This window comes from Drosophila subpulchrella, chromosome 2L (assembly GCF_014743375.2).
Source record: "Drosophila subpulchrella strain 33 F10 #4 breed RU33 chromosome 2L, RU_Dsub_v1.1 Primary Assembly, whole genome shotgun sequence".
Taxonomy (NCBI): Eukaryota; Metazoa; Arthropoda; class Insecta; order Diptera; family Drosophilidae; genus Drosophila; species Drosophila subpulchrella.
The window spans coordinates 14213766-14233267 of record NC_050610.1 but is presented as its reverse complement, the minus strand read 5'-3'; the positions used below and the strand labels follow the sequence as shown (position 1 = coordinate 14233267).

The window sequence follows — 19502 nt, the reverse complement described above, 5'->3', positions numbered from 1 at the left end:
ATAAAGTTCCTAGCTATATAGAGAAAATATATAACCAAAGGTTACTTTTTACCAAGATCTCTAGATTAAATAAGCTGACCAAAATTTAAAGAAACATAAGTCTTTACATTAAATCTTCCACAAGCAAGTTGTTTTCTTCCAAATAACTTCTATGATAGGGGCTAGAATCTTTATAATACTCTATTTTTTTCATAAAATATCAAGGTCCAAAATTGTATTTTTTTGTTTTCTTATAATAAAATAATCTAATAATAATATAACAAGGATTATTTTCTAAATAAAATCCAAACTAAACTATAAAATTCATAAAAAAAATGTGTAGCTCTTATAGTTAGTTTAACTTTTATAATAGCTGCTAGAATCTATACTCAATATTTTTCATAAAATATTATGGGTCTAAGATTGTATGTGTTTGGCTTATAACATTAATATAATCTAATAATATTATAACAAGTATTACGTTCCAAGTAAAACCCAAACTAAATTCTATAATTCATTAAAAAAGTATGTAGTTATATAAAGTATAGTTCCAAGTGTAGGCAACTGGTCGCTGATCTGAACGGGTCGCCAGCTTCCTGCTGCTAACACAGACATCATCGGCCAAAAGCAACAAAGTTCAGTTCCAATAGAGCAGCAATTGAATGCGAAATTTATTGCCGGCGATCGATCGCTCGAATCGAATTGAATCGCGGATTCAGAACTGTATCGAATATCGTATTGTTTGATTTCGATTTTTTTTTTTATATTCTTGTTTGTTCGCCGCTTGTCGGGCCTGCTTCCATTTGTTATAACAGCCAAAAGGCCCAAAGTGCAGCGACACACACGCTGTCCGCAATTATCGGCTTGCTAATGGAGCATTGTGAACACGATCATAAATTTTGATCGTCCACTTCCTTATGGCAGACTAGCCCATGACTCAGTCCAGTGAGGATCCCATTGTCTAAGATATCTGGGTTCCAAGGGCATTGAGCGATTCACTTATGGAAAGGAATTCAATTATAAAAGCACCCACACAAAAGGCTCTTCCTTAGTTGTCCAAAAATAAGAGTAATGGAACAATTTATTGGATCAAAAGGTCTGATTTAGAAAGTTAAGCCAAAGTTCCTTTCTAAAATGCCTTTAATAGAATAGGTATACATTTTAAATATTTTTTGTTTTATATTACTAGTTTTTCTTCAATATTCTTTTTCCTTTAAGGTATCTTTTAGATATTTCTTCTGTTCAATAAGTGTAAAAATCAATTATAATTCCTAAAGCAAGCTATATCTCATTTTAAGCAAAATTGACCTTGACGCGGTTGAAGGGATCTATGTAATCCGGATGCTACAAAATATAAAAATTGTCAAGATAGGATCTTCAAAGCTGTTACCCAATCAAAACATACCATTAAGATACTTGGGCTGATTTTGGTTCCCTTTACATTAATCACCAAGTTCCGAGCGGTTCCCTTAGAGCAGCATCCAACCGCGTTGATTACAAATTCATTGGTTACCTCCTCGCAATCGCTCAAGTCAATAGTATTCAACTGCAGACACTTTCGTACCATCCTCATCATTCCTATGTCCATCACTCGACCACACCAGGTCAAACCAAATCGCTCTAGCTGATTGAGATCGTTGAAGAACTTGAAATGATCATCCTCCAGGACATCGTTGTTGCTGAAACGCAAATCCTTGAGGCTACTCAACTGTCCCAAGCACCGGGCATGCTCATTGGTGATCTGAAACTGACCGGATAAATGCAGATGGGTCAGTTTGTTGCCCTTGCTCTCGGCCAAAACAGTTAAAAATCCAATATTCAGCTCATTGGAGGTCATCCAGGTTTTCAGAGTGCATCGCTCCAGTTTGGGCAGCTGGGCGATCACCTCAAAGTTGGTATCACAGCCGGAAAAGAAAAGCTCCACCAAGTCGGTGCAGCTCTCGGCTATCTTTTGGTACAGGCTCTGGTTCATCACCTCGAAACAACAGTCGTCGAGGTCTAATGTATGCAAAGACTTCAAGGGTATTCCAAAATCCACCGAGTTCCATAATAGGCAATCTCGAAGGACCAAGGTTTTAAGATTGGGAAAACCGCAGAGGTTTTTGCCTTTGGTATAATTATAATATTAAATATTAGAAATAATAATATAATAGATAACACCCACCCGTGTAGCAACCATTGACCAGTTCGAAGGACTCCAGTTCCTGGTTGGACTGCAGATCAAAGTTAAGCACATCCTCCGCGTCCAGGCATTCAATGGAAACCCGTTTCAAGTGTGTCATTTTGGACATGATGGTGCTGTAGTGAAACTCATCGGTGGCATTGGTGTAACTGATCTCCTCCAGATTCCGACAGTATTCCATCACGAACTCCACTAGCAGGGATTCCTTCTGGAAGGAGGCACAGTCCACTAGAAGGACTCGTATAAAGGGTCCAGCTATCTTGAAGAACCTAATCATTTGCGGCAGTGGCATCGCTTCCAGACAGTCGATATCCAGGGTGATTCGCTGTGCCCTCGCCCAGCCATCGAAGGCCATACGGAACTTGGGCGCCACAGAGGCCAGCAGGACCTTATCCGTCGTTTTGGGCAGGAATTCGAGAACCATTCGGATGATGTCCTCCGGCAGATCCAACAAATTGGTCCTGCATGGCGGCGATGCTGGAGGAGCAGCCTTACGAGCACTAACCGGCCTGATAACACGAGCAGGAGCAGCAGATTTCACTAATCTTGGTTGCGCTTTTGTTTTGGGCATTTTTTAAGTTTATATTGCTTTTACGGAAATTTTGATTAATTCATTTTTGACACTTTCTGGTATTGTGATGGAAAAATGAGGAAAACAAGTTAACTTGTTTTTAAGAATTCCAGGATATATACTCATATTCAGGAAAAAAATGAATCATTAGGGAACTACCCAACTTTGTTTCAGTTTAAATTTTTTAGAGTCGTACTTAGTTATATAATATACTTGCAAAATATTTGTTCTGGCTTGTATGTATATAAAATAAACAAATAGCAAATGCTTTCCTTGAGTTTACCATATCCCTGAACCCCAGTACAAAGTAATTCCCATGGGTCCAGGCACTTCCTAAGGCTGACAGTGACCGCCAGCAGTTTACGGCCGACAGCTGCGGGCAATTTCGCACATTCCTCCATTATTCACCGTATAAACAAGTTTTCTTTTTGTTTGACAACAATTAATTGCATAATTGCCTGAATAAATGAATAAATCATTTGCTGTGATTGAGAAGTCGCCAAATGCTATGTATATGCTATATGTACTTATTTATTTATTTATTTTTACCGGATATGTTTGAAGAATTAAGTTTCGGTTTTTTATATGGGTACCTTTTGTCACTCGCATTGTTTATTGTTCAAGTCAACAACTTAGACATAATGGTAATGCCCTACAATTAACGAAAAGGAAAACAATATTGATATTTAGACGGGGAAATTGTTATAGATATGATTTTAAAGCAGTAAACATTAGGCTGCTCTAATTTGAGGAACATTAACATAATACGGAATCCATTTAACAAACGTTTACTTAAGCTTAAATAGAGAAGTATATCATAATACCTATTAAGACTATATAATATAAATTCAATTTAATAATGCTGCAATATGTGTGTACGAATATTATATTATTAACATATTAAACACATTCAATGGCAATTGCTATCATTGTGCTGCAAAATTGTTTAATTTTCTATGTTAAATCAAATTACATTTTTTAAATTCTGTGTTTTAAGTAAATGAGTATTCGTAAATCTTTTACTTTTTAACGTTATGTTATTCTATAAAATATATTTTGGTACTTAAACAATGTGTAACCTACTGTTTAAACAAAAAAAATTGATTTAGAGACTTAACATTATTAATTCGAAAATATGATTTCAAACTTTGTCTTTAAATTCGACAAGAGAATGTCTAAAGCTGTGTAAATGTATATATACAGACGATATAGCGTCTGTCCAAAAAGCTAGATCCAATGTGTCAATTGCATGGTGCCATCATTTGTCCTTTGAGTGTCCATGATGCTCATTTGCCTCACTAATCGCTTCATTGAAGGCCGATGGACAGGTCTAACATTTCCACTTCCACTGGCCGTGGTGTCCAGAGGTGTGCGCTCATCAATCCTCGGAGCCGGCTCCCGAACCCGTCGACTGTCTCTGAGCTCCAGCTCAACCTCAGAAGCATTGTTGGATGAGCCAGCCAGGACATCTAGGTTTTCGTACGACGGTGGTTGGGACAAGACATCCCTGAAGAGTTAAAAGAAAATATTTTTAAATTGCATATATTAAACACCTGTATTAAACTTACGGCTTTTGAGCGCAACTGCAGCAATCCTTGAACTGCCAGTTCTTGCCAAACTCCTCGCCCTCCTCGATGGTCTGAGGCAATCGATGATGCAGTGTCTCCGGCAACCGCAGTCCAGTCATGCCGCCCAGCATCGAAACAAATCCCATGATGACCAAAGGCAGCTTAAGATTGTCTTTCCCCAAGTAGGTAACAAATGGTATGACAATGAGACCCAGTCCACCGATATAACTAGAGGCACCAATGCCAATGCCTCGAACTTGAGTGGGATATAGTTCCCCGGCAAAGGGATAAATTATAAGGAAGGAGGCGGACAGCAAGGCCTTAGATATTAAGTACAGCACAAGAGTCTCATCCACGGCATCATCGGGTAGCATTACAGTAATCACACAAGCCACTCCTCTAAAAAAGGATTGATAGTTTAAAATATTATAAGCACAGTACATCCAATGCTAATTACCCCAATATCATGGACAAGCTTAAGGGCCATCTTCTGCCCCAGGTATCCATGAAGTACCAGCAGCACAAGTAACTTGGCAACTCCACAACGGCCGACAAAAAGAAGCTCACATATTGATTGGTACCCAGCGAAGGTCCGTAGTAACTTAGACCCAGATAAACCGTCTCATTGGCAAACCAACTCAACGTAATCAGTATGGTCTTCAAGCGCATATTGGGTGTACGACACAGATCCATTAGACCCACATTGGCAATCTTTTTCTTCTGCTTCTTTAGTTTATCCCGCCGTATTTGGGCCTCCAACTTGAGATGCACAGCCTCCGGAAACTGTCGGCCATTTACCATGGCCATGCGCTCCAGAATCTTGAGTGCTTCCTCCAGCCGGCCGCGCATCAAAAGCCATCGTGGTGATTCCGGCATTACGAACATGTACAGAAAATAGGCGTAAAAGGGCAGGGAGGTGATATAGGACAGACGCACCCAATCCCTTTCCAGATAGGTAACAGCGGACAGTAGCATGATGCCCGACGTGTAAAAAGTACATGTCATCACGGTCACAAAGGATCGATAATTCTCACCTACCAGCTCCAAAGCTGCAAAGTCGAAAGGTAAAGTTAAAAGAATGTAAGTCTTTTAAGCCCTCTACTCACATATTATAAATGGTATCTGATAGACAGCTGGAATTGTCAATCCCACAATGACTCGACTGCCTGCCCAAGTCCAGAAATCCTTGCTCAACGATGTCATCAAACTTCCAGCCAGTAAAGTGGCCAGGCAGATGAAGTACGAAAGCCTCCGTCCTGCACGATCATTAAGTAATCCAAAGAGATAAACGCCTACGGGACCGCCAGTGTTGAGAGCAGCCAGTCCTATAGTTGGATATATATCCTGATCGCAAACTAAATCAAACTGAAAATTGATTATATAATATTATTTTAGTCCGCCAATCTGTAAGTCCTTGCTGAGAAGAGTACATTATGCTTGGGGAATGATTCGAGCGTATCCTAGATGAAGGATTATATGGTTTGAAATGAACGCGTAATGTTCTCTGACTGCGCACATCGATCACAATGGAAGACCAGACAACGCTCGTGTTGTACTCCCATCCCTGACTGCACTTGACCAATGGCCAACTGCTGTTCGTTTCCAAGGTGGTCAAGTCATCCTCCTCCATTGAGTCAAGTAGTTGCGTCCAATTGACACCGTAAGTATAACATTTGCTGTAGACCAGTTCGTCATTATCCTTAAAAGAAACGGTAAGGGCAGTACATTAGTTTGTTATTTAAAATACTATAAATTAAAAAGGATACCTATTCGATTTTTCATTAGACATTCTAAAAAGCCACTTAAAAGACATCTGCTTATTTTCCCATTAGCCCCGTTGATTACTCATCTAACCACCCTCGTATCGACCCTTAACCTGCGACAACGCACAATCAATGGGCCGACTTGATTGCACTCATATGGCTGCCATTACTCACCACTTCCTTGGGTATGGCCAGCGATTTTCGCTGCTCCAGCGGCAGGTCGAGTAGCTCCGGGATGCGACACCAATAGTCATCCGGAGTATCAGCCATAAATAACTGGTTAAAGGCACAGAAGCCACACGGAATGCAGGCGGGCAAGCAAATGCCAAAGACCAAGAGCTTTTGGTATTTCCCAAACTCTCCGATGGTGGGCAGTAGGTCGTCCAGATCGAAGGCCTCCTGGAAAACGAACTAGAATCAAGGATATGGTCAGGGATTACATCTCACAGATACGCACATCCACCGAGGGCTGGGACTCTGGCTTATGGCGTTGTCGCAGCTCCGACAGTTCATCGTATTCGTCCCCATCGCTGTCCACAATATCTGACATGGATGCGCCGCTTGACAAGCTCTGAGCTGAAAATGTTTATTCGCACTGCCTGGTTTCGCCAGGTCGCGGAAGCCATAGAAAGATCTTACAACTGTCAGTTGGCTAGGGTTGAAAGAAAGAGCTAGTTCTACGGATAGTAAAAAGTGTTCCACAGAGGGCGCCATTTCATAATTTATAGTTTTGTTTATTCTTTAGTCGCAAGTTAGATTTAAATAGTTTAAACTAAAGTATTTAAAATATTACACGTGAATTCAATCCTGCTCGAATTACGGCTAAGACGAGCCACTAATTACAGTTGTTAGGCTTTGATATTACAAGTAGAGAACGGGTTTTAAAGTACTTCGTTTTGGGGATCAGTACTTTTTGAGGGCTTTTAATTTTTCTTTTCTTGTTTATGGAATCGTTGCTAGAGCTGGGAAATGGACATTGCTAAACTTTACGCCTAAAGATTAACAGAACGGTGAACTATACAAAAGATGCTTCAAGTCACTTTAACTCCAACTCGTCTGCTGTTTACTGCTTAAAGATTATTGCGCGCTTCGTTTCTCCACGGTTTTTGCCTGATACAAATATATGTTATTGTACACATATCAATCGTAATTATAATAAACAGAAAACTGTCTGTGCAGGGCGCACAGCGCAGAAATCACACACACATTAGGCTTAAGTGTAAATTTGTGGCTACACATACAAAAATACATTCGCACGGGCTCCTTCTAATCGAATTTTTGCTGTTTAATCCACCTTGACCACACTGTAGATCTTGCGTATGAACCAGAAGCACGCGAAGAATCCAATAGTGCCGGTCAACAAGAAAAACAGGAATACCATGATAGCCGTGTAGCCGAAATACAGGAAAGTCGATGCACTGTCCTTAATTGAGAGCTTCGTCACAAAGTAATGGCAGCAGTAGATAAACAAGTAGACAGCAGTGAAACCAGAGGTTAAGAAGGAGCGCCACCACCAGTGATAGTCTTCTGCACACAAGTGGAAGTAGCACAGCAGTATGGTTGTCTCCGAGCACGTGATGACCAGGATGACAAAGACCAGGAACAGAAAGCCGAACATGTAGTAAATCTGGCTGGACCACAGCGAACTCAGGATAAAGAACAGCTGAATGAAAATGCAGCCGAAGGGCAGAACGCCGCCCATAACGATGCCAGGAATAGGTTGAGTGTAGATCGATTGGTCGGGAATCTGACGGGGAATCTGGTTGGTACGCACTGGGTGCTCCAGGGCCTAGAAATAAATGCAACTAAGTTAAACGATGTTCCTAAATTTTAGAAAAATATACTCACGCGCTTACGGAACCCAAAGTATGCACCAACAAAGGTCAGTGGCACTGAGACGCCAAACCACAATGCAAGTAGGGCAATCAGCGTGCTAAATGGCACAGCTCCGGAGCTACTCTCGCCCCAAAGCACCAGGTTCATTACAAAGAACAGCGAAAAGACCACACTAAAAATAGGTAACATATATATGAGAAAATTTGACCGTTAATTGATAGTTTTAAAAGACAAACTTACCCAGGGCAAACGATCGAGGTAAGGATTACATTACTCTTCCATTTCAGGCCGCCGAAACTCTTGTAAATTCGCGCAGACACGTATCCAGCCGGTGTTCCCAATGAAACGAACAAGACCATGGAGCAGGTCATCAAAGCGCCGCGATTTGCTGGGGACAAGAATCCCAGGCAGGCAAAGGCCAAGGTGATCATGGACATTACCAACACCTGCACACCAGAACCCAAGAAAACCGACAACAACATTCCCTTGCGCGGCGGTCTGAACACATCTCCATGGACCAGCTTCCAGCCGAACTCCTCCTGGGCATCCTCGCCGCTATCCATCTGGTTATAGCGGGCAATGTCCTTGTGCAGAGTGCGCAGCATGATCATGGCGACCATGCCACTCAAGAATAGAACAATCACCAGGGAGTTAAGAATGGAAAACCATTGGATGTTCGTGTGCGGCATGGATTCCAGAATGTAGTCCCAACGGGACGACCATTTTATGGCATCGTTCTTCACAAATTTCACACTATACGTGTACACGATGTTAAGCTGCTCTCCAGCCTTCAAGGAATTCTCACTGATAGCCAGCGGTTCAGTGCTCAAGCAGTTCGGGTTTTCGGGATCTGTGTGCTTAATGGATTTGGGTGTAACTTTTACAGAGATAATGCGTCCACTGTTGCCGAACTGAATTCCCCAGTCCTCCGATTGTCCGCTGTGATAGGTAATCTCAAGATCCACATGATTGAAGGGATAATAATGCATGGGCTGGTTGTATATGGAGTTAATGGGACAGCCCTCGCCATCGCTGCGCACAAGACAGCCCATGGGGAATCCGATTCCGCAGTATTGCTTGCCATTCTCCAATGGATAACACCAGGTCACAGGCATGTTGTCCACAATCCAGTGGTGTTGGTAATTTAGGCTGATGCCCTTCTTGAGAACCATCATACGGCGGTTGCTAAGTGGGTCGTCACCTTTGTATGTCTTGACACAGGTCTAAACAAAATTAAAAACATTAAAAATGAGTTACTAACCAAAAGTTTTAATACGTACCTTTGCACATTGCTGATTTTCCAGAAACTGAATTTTATACGGTCCAGGACGAATTCGCTCTCCGAACACCACCTGTCCCAAATTCTCTACCGGAGAGTTTTGCTCCTCGCCCAAACAAAAGTCGAAGTGATGGTACTCATAGGGTATAACCGATTCCTCGGTGTTCAATCGGTTCACATACAACAGGATTTCAGACTGAAAAAGATAACCAATAAATAAATCAATTATTGGAAAATTTAGGTTAATTTTAATCTTATCGTGGATTTTATTATTCTATAAAGTGTCACTGAATTCCTAAGTAACACTTCTTTCCATGCCTGCGATAGGTAGTTTTTTTGTAGTTAAAAATAATTAAAGTGAAACACCTCAATTTATTTTTATCAGTAAGAAATAAAGGCCGTATAAAACGATTAGAGTTATCTAACTCCTTAAATTCAAGTTTAATTAATAAGCTCTATTGATTCCTTATTTCTACCATATTAAGGATACCAACGCAAGATATAGACACCTTAAGTTTTGTTAAATCAAAACATATGTAAGTACATACATTGGAATGAGTTAAGCGGGAAAAATTAATCAACTAAGGAGGTTACAGCTGATTTTATAGGTGATAAAACATAGAATTATCAGTTGTGATTCATCAGAGTGTAATCTAATGCGTTATGCTATGTTAAAACAATGAAAAACGGTCTCTAGTTTATTTGTAACCATTAAAAAGTTTCCTTAGAAATATAAAATTTGAAAACAAACAGAAAATGCTTTACTAAAAACAAAAGAAGGATGATAAAAGACAGTTCTCATGTGTGTGTATATGTACGAACATAATTAATTTAGGCCTATCAAATACGTTCTGCATGTTTTTTATAAGTTAATGAGGTTCGCATGTGCGTCATTAGTTAAGATCGGACCATGATCATTTAACCTGCATTCGACTAACAACTGAACCAACATTGGAACTCTAATTTTGTTCTTGGAAGTGTGCTTAGCGTAGTCAACGTCAGCAGAAGTTTAGATATGGACCCCACATATGGACTCGACGTACAAGTATACCCAGAATCAGGCCTTATCAACGCTTCCGTTCCTGACCGCCATTAGAGGAATACATCACATTAGAAATCACTACATCCACTTCCATTGGTAATTGTTGCGGGCGTACTGGCAAACACACCCACTATGCATGTACACATGTACATATGCGCAAACATACATACCTTGCATGTGGAGGAGACATCGGTTTTCTTGCAGAAATTAACCGGCGCCAATCCGGGCAGATAGAACGCCTGTGTCGGGGTCACCAGGTGCAAGAGGACGACGCCCAGGAGCGGCAGAAGTCCGGACAGCAGGATCATCTTGAATTTGCGGCCAACGAACGGCAGGAGTTGTAGTCCTCTTCGGATTTATTGGGTTGAATCTACAACGTGGCCGTGTCAGCGACACACTCCCACTCTCTCCGGATCGGCGGGCGTCGCACAAACCGTTCTAGCTGATTATTTATCGGAATATACCCAGTTTCTCGAGTGTTTTTACTACGTTTCCTCTTTTTTTTGCCGAACGTCAGCACTGTAACAGGGTTGCCACCTAGTCCAGCTGAGGGGGCTGCCAACTTACTTTTGGAAGGGTGGTAGCTCTGAACCAGGGCTGAACACCGCGAAAAATAAAACAATAAACGTTATAAATATTATTTTTCAAATATTAAAATATAGACAAAAACATACATTTTAATTTTCTTGTATCATCTTTTCTTAGACAAGTACGTCAAATATTCTAAAAGTTCATTGTGTTTAGATCGTGTTCTTGGTTACAAATATTTTCGATTAAATCGTAAAATTCAAACCTAACGTACAGATTTAGAGGCAAGCGAATACTTTTTAAGACACAAGTTGTTTGATTTTGATTTTTCTGAACCTTTGTCAATGTACGTAGTATATTGTTTATGTGAGCACATGTCTAATCTTGTAAATTTAACATATATTTGTTTATTTCAAATTTATTTCGTCAGTAGAGCATATGGTAATCGATAACGGCAGGAACACCATCGCAATCGATTTCTGGAAACATCGATTTTAGTTTCAGCTCTTCTTCAAATTGCAGCCACAAGAAATATATTGCCCTCCCCCGAAAAGGAAATAAATAGGAATTGTGAGCTTGAACCTTAAAATAAATCTAACTAAGTAAATCACCGTTTGGAATCCCGCGCTTTTTTACCGTTCCCGAGAAACCAGCAACAACCAAACGTGAGTAGAATGCGGAGTTTCATTGTACATACATAGGTGCGCGTGAGAGTGTGTGCCCGAAAAAATCAATTCTTGTGACGTTCAAGGTGTTGCAACCTGTCAAAAGAAAATCGCTGATTTCGGTGGCCTAGCATATAATTAACCTGAATTCCTTTGTCTTAACCCATTACAGCCGGTAGACTAGTATTGTCTAATAATTACGCAAAAATTCCATCACCCACACACTCGCACAGACGCACGAGCTGCAAAAAGAAACGGAAAGTGAAGTAAAATACATAGAGAAGGAAAAAGAAAAGAGCGCAAAAATGACTTCCGATATCGCCATGCAACTGATTGCCATTTTGGAGAAGACTGTGTCGCCAGGTGAGTTATACCAATATGTGGATCTATAAAACGTAGTACTCCCCCCGGGGCCCTCGGTCTCGGTTCTTTTTTTTCGCGGGAGGGACGCGCGTTATATGTTGCGCAGGGTTGCAATAGGCGCTCGCATATGTTTGGTTGCTAGGGGCCTTCGCACACATGTGCATCTGTACATACTCGTATTCCCCGTAGCAGCGTGTCGATATGTATTCGCCATAAGTGCGCTCCTACAATTAAGGATTTATAAACCGCTTCCACGACATAACCTCACAAACGCTAGGGATCAATGAGGCGTCGTTTCGGAGTCATCAACGTATGTTTGGCGACCAGTTCTTCCGGTTGCCGATAAAGATGGTCTGCGAACTTCATGCCGAGCCTCGAGATAACACATTTCGACACCGGAAAACAAAGGAAACTAGTCTTCATGATTTTGCTCTTTAAAAAGTAACCGCCTTGTTATGCACGCAATTTGAAATATTTCTATGTTAATTCAATACTTTCTTATAATCCATCGCCAAAATTCCTATTTTGTGCAACCATCTTGATTTTATAAAATAAATGCCCCTTTATGATATAATTATGATAATTATGATAATTAAATTAATTATGCTCTATACTTAGAATCAAAATTAGTGGAAATTGAAAATGAGTATAGTTATTATGATCCCTATTTTTAAATATTAGCCTTTATATTAAAGATAGTCTTCAGATAATAATAGGATTTTTCAAAATTAAAGTATTTTCCAGTGACCTGTTGAATTTTTTCTTATACCTATACATAGTTTAAAACGATTCTTTTTACTAACTAATTATACATTTTCAGATAAAAATGAATTGCTATCGGCGAAGAACTTCCTTGAGCAGGCGGCGGCCAGCAATCTGCCCGAATTTCTCAAGGCGCTGTCGGAGATCCTGGTCAACACGACAAACAGCGCGGTGGCACGAATGGCGGCCGGTCTCCAGCTGAAGAACCACCTGACCAGCAAGGATGAGAAGATCAGCCAACAGTATCAGGAGCGCTGGCACCAGTTTCCCAGCGAGATCCGCGAGCTAATCAAGAATAACGTAAGTTATTCCAGATTAATAAACTCTTAGACTCTAAATAACCATGATGTCCTTGCAGATCCTGGCAGCTTTGGGTACCGAAAACACGCGACCCTCCTGCGCTGCCCAGTGCGTAGCCTATGTGGCCGTGATCGAGCTTCCGATGAACCGTTGGGCAATGCTCATCCAGACACTGGTTAACAAGGTGGTCAGCGAAGGATCCAGCGAGATGCACCGCGAGGCTGCTTTGGAAGCAATTGGCTACATCTGCCAGGACATTCGCTTTGGCGTTCTGGAGAACCAGTCCAACGATGTGCTCACCGCTATTATCCACGGCATGAGAAAGGTCGAGCCGAGCAATCACGTACGCTTGGCTGCCACCACGGCACTTCACAACTCGCTTGAGTTCACCAAGTCGAACTTTGAGAAGGACATGGAGCGCAACTTCATCATGGAGGTGGTGTGCGAGGCCACTCAGTGCCAGGACTCGCAAATATGTGTTGCCGCTCTCCAGTGTCTGGTGAAGGTTATGACCCTATACTACCAGTTTATGGAGCCGTACATGGCACAGGCTCTTTTCCCGATCACTTTGGCAGCTATGAAGGCGGAAAACGATGCCGTGGCTCTGCAGGGCATAGAGTTCTGGTCGAACGTCTGCGACGAGGAGATCGATCTGGCCATCGAGAGTCAGGAGGCCACCGATCAAGGCAGGGCTCCGCAGCGGGTATCCAAGCACTATGCTCGTGGTGCCCTGCAGTTCTTGACGCCCGTGCTCGTCGAGAAGCTGACCAAGCAGGACGAGTGTGACGACGAGGACACCTGGAGCCCGGCAAAGGCCTCCTCCGTCTGCCTCATGGTGCTGGCCACCTGTTGCGAGGATGAGATCGTGCCACATGTGCTGCCCTTCATCAAGGAGAACATCGAGTCACCCAATTGGCGATTCCGCGATGCCGCAGTGATGACCTTCGGCTCAGTGCTGAACGGGTTGGAGACCAACACTCTGAAGCCGCTCGTGGAGCAGGCCATGCCCACGCTCATCCGGCTGATGTACGATTCGAGCGTTATTGTGCGCGACACCACCGCCTGGACTTTCGGTCGAATCTGCGATGTAAGTAGGCGGGAATTGTTATAGGGAGTACCCAAAATAGCGTAATATTAATGACTTCTCTTGTTTTTCTCCTGTAGATCATTCCAGAGGCTGCTATCAACAAGACCTATCTCCAGACATTGCTGGAGTGCTTCGTGAAGAGCTTAAAGTCGGAGCCACGGGTGGCTGCCAATGTGTGCTGGGCCTTCATCGGTCTTTCAGATGCCGCCTACGAGGCAGCGGTCACCACCGAGGGCGAGACCCCGGAGACCTACGCTCTGTCGCCGTACTTTGAGTACATTATAACCCAGTTGCTGGAGACAACCGATCGTTCGGATGGAGCCCAGGCCAATTTGCGGGGAGCTGCCTATGAAGCACTCATGGATATGATCAAGAACTCGCCTCTTGACTGCTATTTGGTGGTGCAGCGCACCACTCTGGTGATTCTAGAGCGTTTGAACCAGGTGATGCAGATGGAGACTCAGATAAACAACCACAGCGATCGGCATCAGTTCAACGATCTGCAATCTCTCTTGTGCGCCACTCTGCAAAGTGTTTTGAGAAAGGTCCATGAGCAGGATGCCCCTCAAATCTCTGATGCCATCATGACCGCCCTGCTGACAATGTTTAATTCGAGCGCTGGAAAGTCGGGTGGTGTGCAGGAGGATGCCTTCCTGGCCGTTTCCACACTGGTGGAACTTCTGGGAGTGCAGTTCGCCAAGTACATGCCCGCTTTCAAGGACTTCCTCGTTATGGGATTGAAGAATCACCAGGAGTACCAGGTCTGCTGTGCTTCGGTCGGTCTCACCGGCGACATTTTCCGCGCCCTTAAGGACCTAATGGTGCCCTACTCTGACGAGATAATGTCCGTATTGATGAACAACCTGGCCGAACCGAGTCTACATCGTAGCGTCAAGCCCCAGATCCTGTCCGCTTTCGGGGACATAGCTTTGAGCATTGGCAACCACTTCCTGAAATATCTGAGCGTGGTCCTGGAAATGCTGCGTGCTGCGTCCAATCTTCAGGTGCGTGTATGCGGTTTCTATTACATTTGAATCTTTAACATTTGCAGTATTTTCTTTAGACGGACGCCAACAACTTCGATATGAACGAATACATAAACGAGCTGCGTGAGAGTGTCCTCGAGGCCTACACTGGCATCATCCAGGGTCTCAAGGGCCTGGACCAGACGGCTCATCCCGACGTGATGCACATGGAGCCCCACCTGATTCACATAATTTCCTTCATCAAGCGCATCGCCCAGGAGGGTGACGTGTCCGATTCGATGATGGCCAGTGCCGCCGGGTTCATCGGCGATCTGTGCACCTCCTTCGGACCGCGTCTGTACCCGCTGCTGGACGATGCTATCATTACCCACTTCCTCGCCGAGGGCAAGCGCTCCAAGGGGCAGCGCACCAAGATGCTGTGCACATGGGCCGTCAAGGAGATCAAGAAGATCAATAGCCAGGTCATCACGCAGTAGATAGCCTGCTAAAGGTTAATGTTTCCCTGCTTCCCACCAGACCCTCAAGATTGTATGTAATGCAGCCAAACTGGTGAGTACATGGAAATCCGTTTCTGTATTTTATCAGCGAATGAATGGCTCATTTGGATGAGTCGATTTTTGGATACCTTTTATTGGATGTATTTTTGATCTTACTTTGTAAAAGAATATTAAAATACAACCTAAAAAGGTGATTAAAAAGACACTTTCAAAGAAATTGACATGTATTTAAGATGTCGTATAGATTTTTTAACGAAAACCGACTCATCCTGTCTAGTGATTGTTTCGTACCTATGTTTTGATTTTCATTTTCCCACATTTCTCTATTTTTGCAGTCCAGTCCGAATTCTCTGATTACAAGATTCTATCTGCTAAGTTTGTTTGTCCGATATATTGTTGCTGTGCAACTAATAAATGCTAAGACAAATTGTTTATAAAACCCCACTAGCTGTAAGCTCAAAACCGAACCTCTGTTTCGACCTAATATCTTAATTAAGACCTGTTAATCATCGTGTGAGTTTATTTACCCCTTATCCATTGTCCTCGCTCGGTAATGCAAAACCAAAAACAGGCTGCCCATTGACTAAAACACAAAATTTATAATTATCGCTGCATGTTATTATGACACTTATAAGAAAACGGCTTTAAGGGCAGCCTTGTTTTGGTATTGCCCCGAAATCCGGCGATTTAGAAGCCCGATTTTAAGCTTAACCAAAAACCTATCGAAAGCTGTTATACAAAATTATGTAAAATTTAAATTTATTTGTAAAAATCGGTAGTAAACTATTGCGTTAACAAGTAAAACACATTAAATGCATTGCACTCCTTTGGAAACATTAACTAGTAGCGGCTGTAAGAACCACACCATAGATTATAAGAATTAATGTATCTATCCTATTACACCCTCACTAGCCCAACAAAAAATATATAAAACAAGAATGAATGTCTTGAGTGTGAACCGAATGTGATGGAGTGAAACATATGGCTGAGAGCGAGTATGTATTATCTGATAAATAAAAGTTTTGCGTGCCTGTTGTCCGACAATTTACCCCCTATGCCAATAGTTATGCTGTGATGATGAATGCTTGTGAGAAACTCTGTAAATGGTACTTTGTGATTGCGAAAACCCCACGAAAATGTATGAAACTGGATGAATATGTCCTTTTTCTTTGGCGCGCGTGTGCATCGGCGTGTTGTGTGATATTATGAATTAAGAGTACGAACTTTTCTAGTGAAACGAAACGAATGTTTTTAGATGTAAGCAAAACAGCAAATCAAAAAGATTTTAAACGGATTTGAATTTAAATTTACAAGCAAACGAAACGAAACTAAATGTGAAAAACTCAAAGACGACTGAAAAAAACCAACCTAGCAACTAAAAAACGAATTACGAAATGACTTAGGGACGTACAAAGGCGCGGGCGTGGCTGTTTCAAAAACCATCTTCAACAAAAACATGCACTAAACCAGAAAAAACAGCAAACGAAATCCAGAATAGAAATCAATATTTAAGACCAGCCACTCTCGAAGCCCACAAAAGCACGAAATTATGAAATTATTTTATTTATTATGTATACGATTTAGAGTGCTCTTATCAATTCCACCAATGACGCTTTATTTTGCCTCTCTTATTATTTTATTTTTTATTTAAATGAAAAAGGGGAAAATAGCAACGAGAAATATACAAAAACAGCAAAACAACAACCAAGCAACTACCTGCAGCACACAAAACACATGTGTAATTAATATATATATTAGGTAAACGCAAGATACTAAAACTAAATACGCAACGGACCAGGGTATACAACAAAAAATACAAAATAAACCACAAGGGTCCTAGGAATATCTCTAGTAACTTGAAATCTCGACCAAATGTATTGAAAGTATATGTTTAACAGATTTGAAATCGCTACAAATGTTTCTGGAACCCCTGAAGTTCATAATTTACATAGAGATATAGAACGCGCATAAAGACACTTACATGACAGCTTGATAGGACAAAACAACGACACATACTTCATTTAGTTACTTTATCATATACAAACCATACAAAAAAACATAACCAGAAACTACCTTACGAAAAAGACGCGACTGTGAACGATGAAAAGTAAATAGGGGATTAAAATAAAGTCGAAACTAACCGTTTAAAATCTTTTCACAACATTTAAATACACTAAGAACAAGTGAATACTGGAATGAAGTGAACTATTGTGAACTACTGTAGATATAAGCGCACATATAATACGAATACTATACACAGATTTCCAAATTGTAAACCAGAACGAGAATTTGTTTAACAAAGCTTAAAAACCAAACGATTTTGAACTTTTTTCAATGAATTCTTCGGCTCGAGAAGTTGTCATTTCAAAAATAAAAATCTTTCATTGGTAATATCTGTTTCGTTTTGCAATAAAATATCGCACAGCCGTCCAAGAGAAAGGAGAAATTATTTAAAGAGAAATTAACGATTGTTTTATCGGATTTGAACATATCAAAATTTTGAATTTTGAAATGACAACTTACGTACAAGCACCCCCAAAGGATAAACGAAATTGCCAAAATTAACTAGATAAACACTAATATTAGCTATGAATGACCGTTTGCGGATGATAAAGATGAATGACTCTGAATCGTTGGAAGATCGAAAGCGGAGCAACGCCAAGAGGAACATGAACGTTTATGGCTGTGGTATTCAAAATGTAAGTGATGCCCTGAATTTTTTTAATTCAATCTACCATTATAAGTTAGCTTATTTTTAGAAGTATCAAAATAATCGTAATAGTTGCTAATAATCACATTTCTCAACCTTTTTTCACAGGTGTGTTGATTGAGTATGATGCCTGGTGCTGATTATTATGATGATGACACTGGTGCATTGAATGATGATGAATTATGTGATGATTGTCAATGGTTGTTTATGAGAGTGACTGATGATGGGCAGGAGTATATCTAGAAGAAATCACCAACAAACTAATACTCGTCACTCAGATCATTTAGCACAAATTTCTACCTTTTATACATACTTACACTTCCCACTTTTATAAACAGTAGGAGTGCGTGAAAACTGTGACTGAGTAAATTTGTATGTAACCATTCCAAAAAATATAACAAAAATCATACAAAATTGAAGGACTATTGAGTTTGTTACATCTAGCTGTTAAGGAATGATTTCATGTCACTAGAATAAGCCAGTATAATATGGCAAACGGTTGAAAAGCAAGCTTCAATAAAATGCATGGTGGACCCACTTTTTGGCCACTCCACCGTGCGAACTAAAGGGTCTTCAATGGGCTTGCCTTTTAACCCTTGCCTTGTGTGCGAATGGACGTCGTCTGATATCTAAGCTAAAAAATAAATTAAATAAAATTGCGACTATAACAACTATGCCTGTGATTCGATCAACTGTATGGAGTGTGTTGTGTGAGAGCGTTGTAATGTAAGAAAAAGCACCCCGCGCAGCAGAGAAATGGTATTTTTTTGTAAACATTTAAAGGATTACAAACAAATGCACAATTGCAAGTGTGAACTAAAAACAAATTAAAAACGTAACATATGGTACTGATTTTATACTGAGAACTGAGACTTACTATTTATACATACATACCTACCAACAACACAACCTACAACTTACTTAAGGACTCACAAAGATTACTTTACGCGGGACTATACACAACGTACACTAGAACAATACCTACTACATACGAAACGCCAACTAGTGAAATTTACATCCACATTACAACAACGTACATATGGGGCATTATAATGGATTATCTTAAATATATACACTCACAATTGGTAACGCTGACGCGCGGTGCTTTAGCCGAATTAAATCTAGTATATGGGCTACTCGGTATGCTAGTTAATCCTAATTTAGTCAGTAAGTAGGGATGCGCGAGAGAACATTTGACCCACGATTGCGATAGGAGAGAATCAATTATGTTACGTTATATAGTATGCTGTATTATCAATTATTAAGAAAGAAACACCCCCTCTGAATATCAAAGTGCGGCCTAACTGTTCGGAAGCAAATTGTATGACTGATAGTTTGTACGCGAAATTTTAGCAAATGTAATATGAGTCTGTGTGCAAGAGCC

General features: G+C 41.2%; 4 protein-coding genes across 5 annotated transcripts; 1 reads left to right on the top strand and 3 right to left on the bottom strand.

The window, feature by feature from the left end:
- Window positions 1-1085: 1085 nt before the first annotated feature.
- Window positions 1086-2811, bottom strand: LOC119547378. Its single transcript, XM_037854204.1, has 3 exons — window positions 2144-2811; window positions 1385-2085; window positions 1086-1323 (listed from the first exon to the last, which is right to left on the bottom strand). The coding sequence occupies exons 1-3, from the start codon at window positions 2730-2732 to the stop codon at window positions 1273-1275; spliced, it is 1341 nt and encodes a 446-aa protein (XP_037710132.1). The 5' UTR covers window positions 2733-2811; the 3' UTR covers window positions 1086-1272.
- Window positions 2812-3243: 432 nt separating this feature from the next.
- On the bottom strand, window positions 3244-6689 carry LOC119547931 (carcinine transporter). The gene is made up of 7 exons (XM_037854977.1): window positions 6521-6689; window positions 6238-6462; window positions 5817-5999; window positions 5407-5665; window positions 4758-5349; window positions 4301-4699; window positions 3244-4239 (listed from the first exon to the last, which is right to left on the bottom strand). Exons 1-7 carry the CDS (start codon window positions 6611-6613, stop codon window positions 3960-3962), a joined length of 2031 nt encoding a protein of 676 aa, XP_037710905.1. The 5' UTR covers window positions 6614-6689; the 3' UTR covers window positions 3244-3959.
- An 87-nt stretch (window positions 6690-6776) lies between these two features.
- LOC119547932 (transmembrane 9 superfamily member 2) lies at window positions 6777-10759 on the bottom strand. Its single transcript, XM_037854978.1, has 5 exons — window positions 10391-10759; window positions 9180-9374; window positions 8140-9122; window positions 7912-8071; window positions 6777-7852 (listed from the first exon to the last, which is right to left on the bottom strand). Exons 1-5 carry the CDS (start codon window positions 10526-10528, stop codon window positions 7349-7351), a joined length of 1980 nt encoding a protein of 659 aa, XP_037710906.1. The 5' UTR covers window positions 10529-10759; the 3' UTR covers window positions 6777-7348.
- A 476-nt stretch (window positions 10760-11235) lies between these two features.
- On the top strand, window positions 11236-19501 carry LOC119547930 (importin subunit beta). Of its 2 annotated transcripts, none has more exons than XM_037854976.1 (7): window positions 11236-11413; window positions 11586-11776; window positions 12597-12838; window positions 12897-13925; window positions 14003-14929; window positions 14989-15460; window positions 17995-19501. In XM_037854976.1, the coding sequence occupies exons 2-6, from the start codon at window positions 11719-11721 to the stop codon at window positions 15385-15387; spliced, it is 2655 nt and encodes an 884-aa protein (XP_037710904.1). In that variant the 5' UTR covers window positions 11236-11413; window positions 11586-11718; the 3' UTR covers window positions 15388-15460; window positions 17995-19501. The 2 variants fall into 2 exon arrangements, with proteins under 2 accessions (XP_037710904.1, XP_037710903.1); XM_037854975.1 differs by lacking the exon at window positions 17995-19501 and adding an exon at window positions 15744-16351.
- The last annotated feature ends 1 nt before the right edge of the window (window position 19502 follows it).

Bases quoted from the DNA above. Each gene is read 5' to 3' on its own strand.
- LOC119547378 (XM_037854204.1), bottom strand. From the start codon at position 2,732: ATGCCCAAAACAAAAGCGCAACCAAGATTAGTGAAATCTGCTGCTCCT. The intron at 2,086-2,143 runs GTGGGTGTTATC...ATTATACCAAAG, and splicing joins GGTCAATGGTTGCTACACGG to GCAAAAACCTCTGCGGTTTT. The intron at 1,324-1,384 runs GTATGTTTTGAT...TATATTTTGTAG, and splicing joins TCAGCCCAAGTATCTTAATG to CATCCGGATTACATAGATCC.
- LOC119547930 (XM_037854976.1), top strand. From the start codon at position 11,719: ATGACTTCCGATATCGCCATGCAACTGATTGCCATTTTGGAGAAGACT. The intron at 12,839-12,896 runs GTAAGTTATTCC...ATGTCCTTGCAG, and splicing joins GCGAGCTAATCAAGAATAAC to ATCCTGGCAGCTTTGGGTAC. The intron at 13,926-14,002 runs GTAAGTAGGCGG...TTTCTCCTGTAG, and splicing joins CTTTCGGTCGAATCTGCGAT to ATCATTCCAGAGGCTGCTAT.
- LOC119547931 (XM_037854977.1), bottom strand. From the start codon at position 6,613: ATGTCAGATATTGTGGACAGCGATGGGGACGAATACGATGAACTGTCG. The intron at 6,463-6,520 runs GTGCGTATCTGT...TTCGTTTTCCAG, and splicing joins AGTCCCAGCCCTCGGTGGAT to GAGGCCTTCGATCTGGACGA. The intron at 5,666-5,816 runs GTGCGCAGTCAG...ATCAATTTTCAG, and splicing joins GGTCTTCCATTGTGATCGAT to TTTGATTTAGTTTGCGATCA.
- LOC119547932 (XM_037854978.1), bottom strand. From the start codon at position 10,528: ATGATCCTGCTGTCCGGACTTCTGCCGCTCCTGGGCGTCGTCCTCTTG. The intron at 8,072-8,139 runs GTAAGTTTGTCT...ACCTATTTTTAG, and splicing joins ACCTCGATCGTTTGCCCTGG to TGTGGTCTTTTCGCTGTTCT. The intron at 7,853-7,911 runs GTGAGTATATTT...ATTTATTTCTAG, and splicing joins ACTTTGGGTTCCGTAAGCGC to GCCCTGGAGCACCCAGTGCG.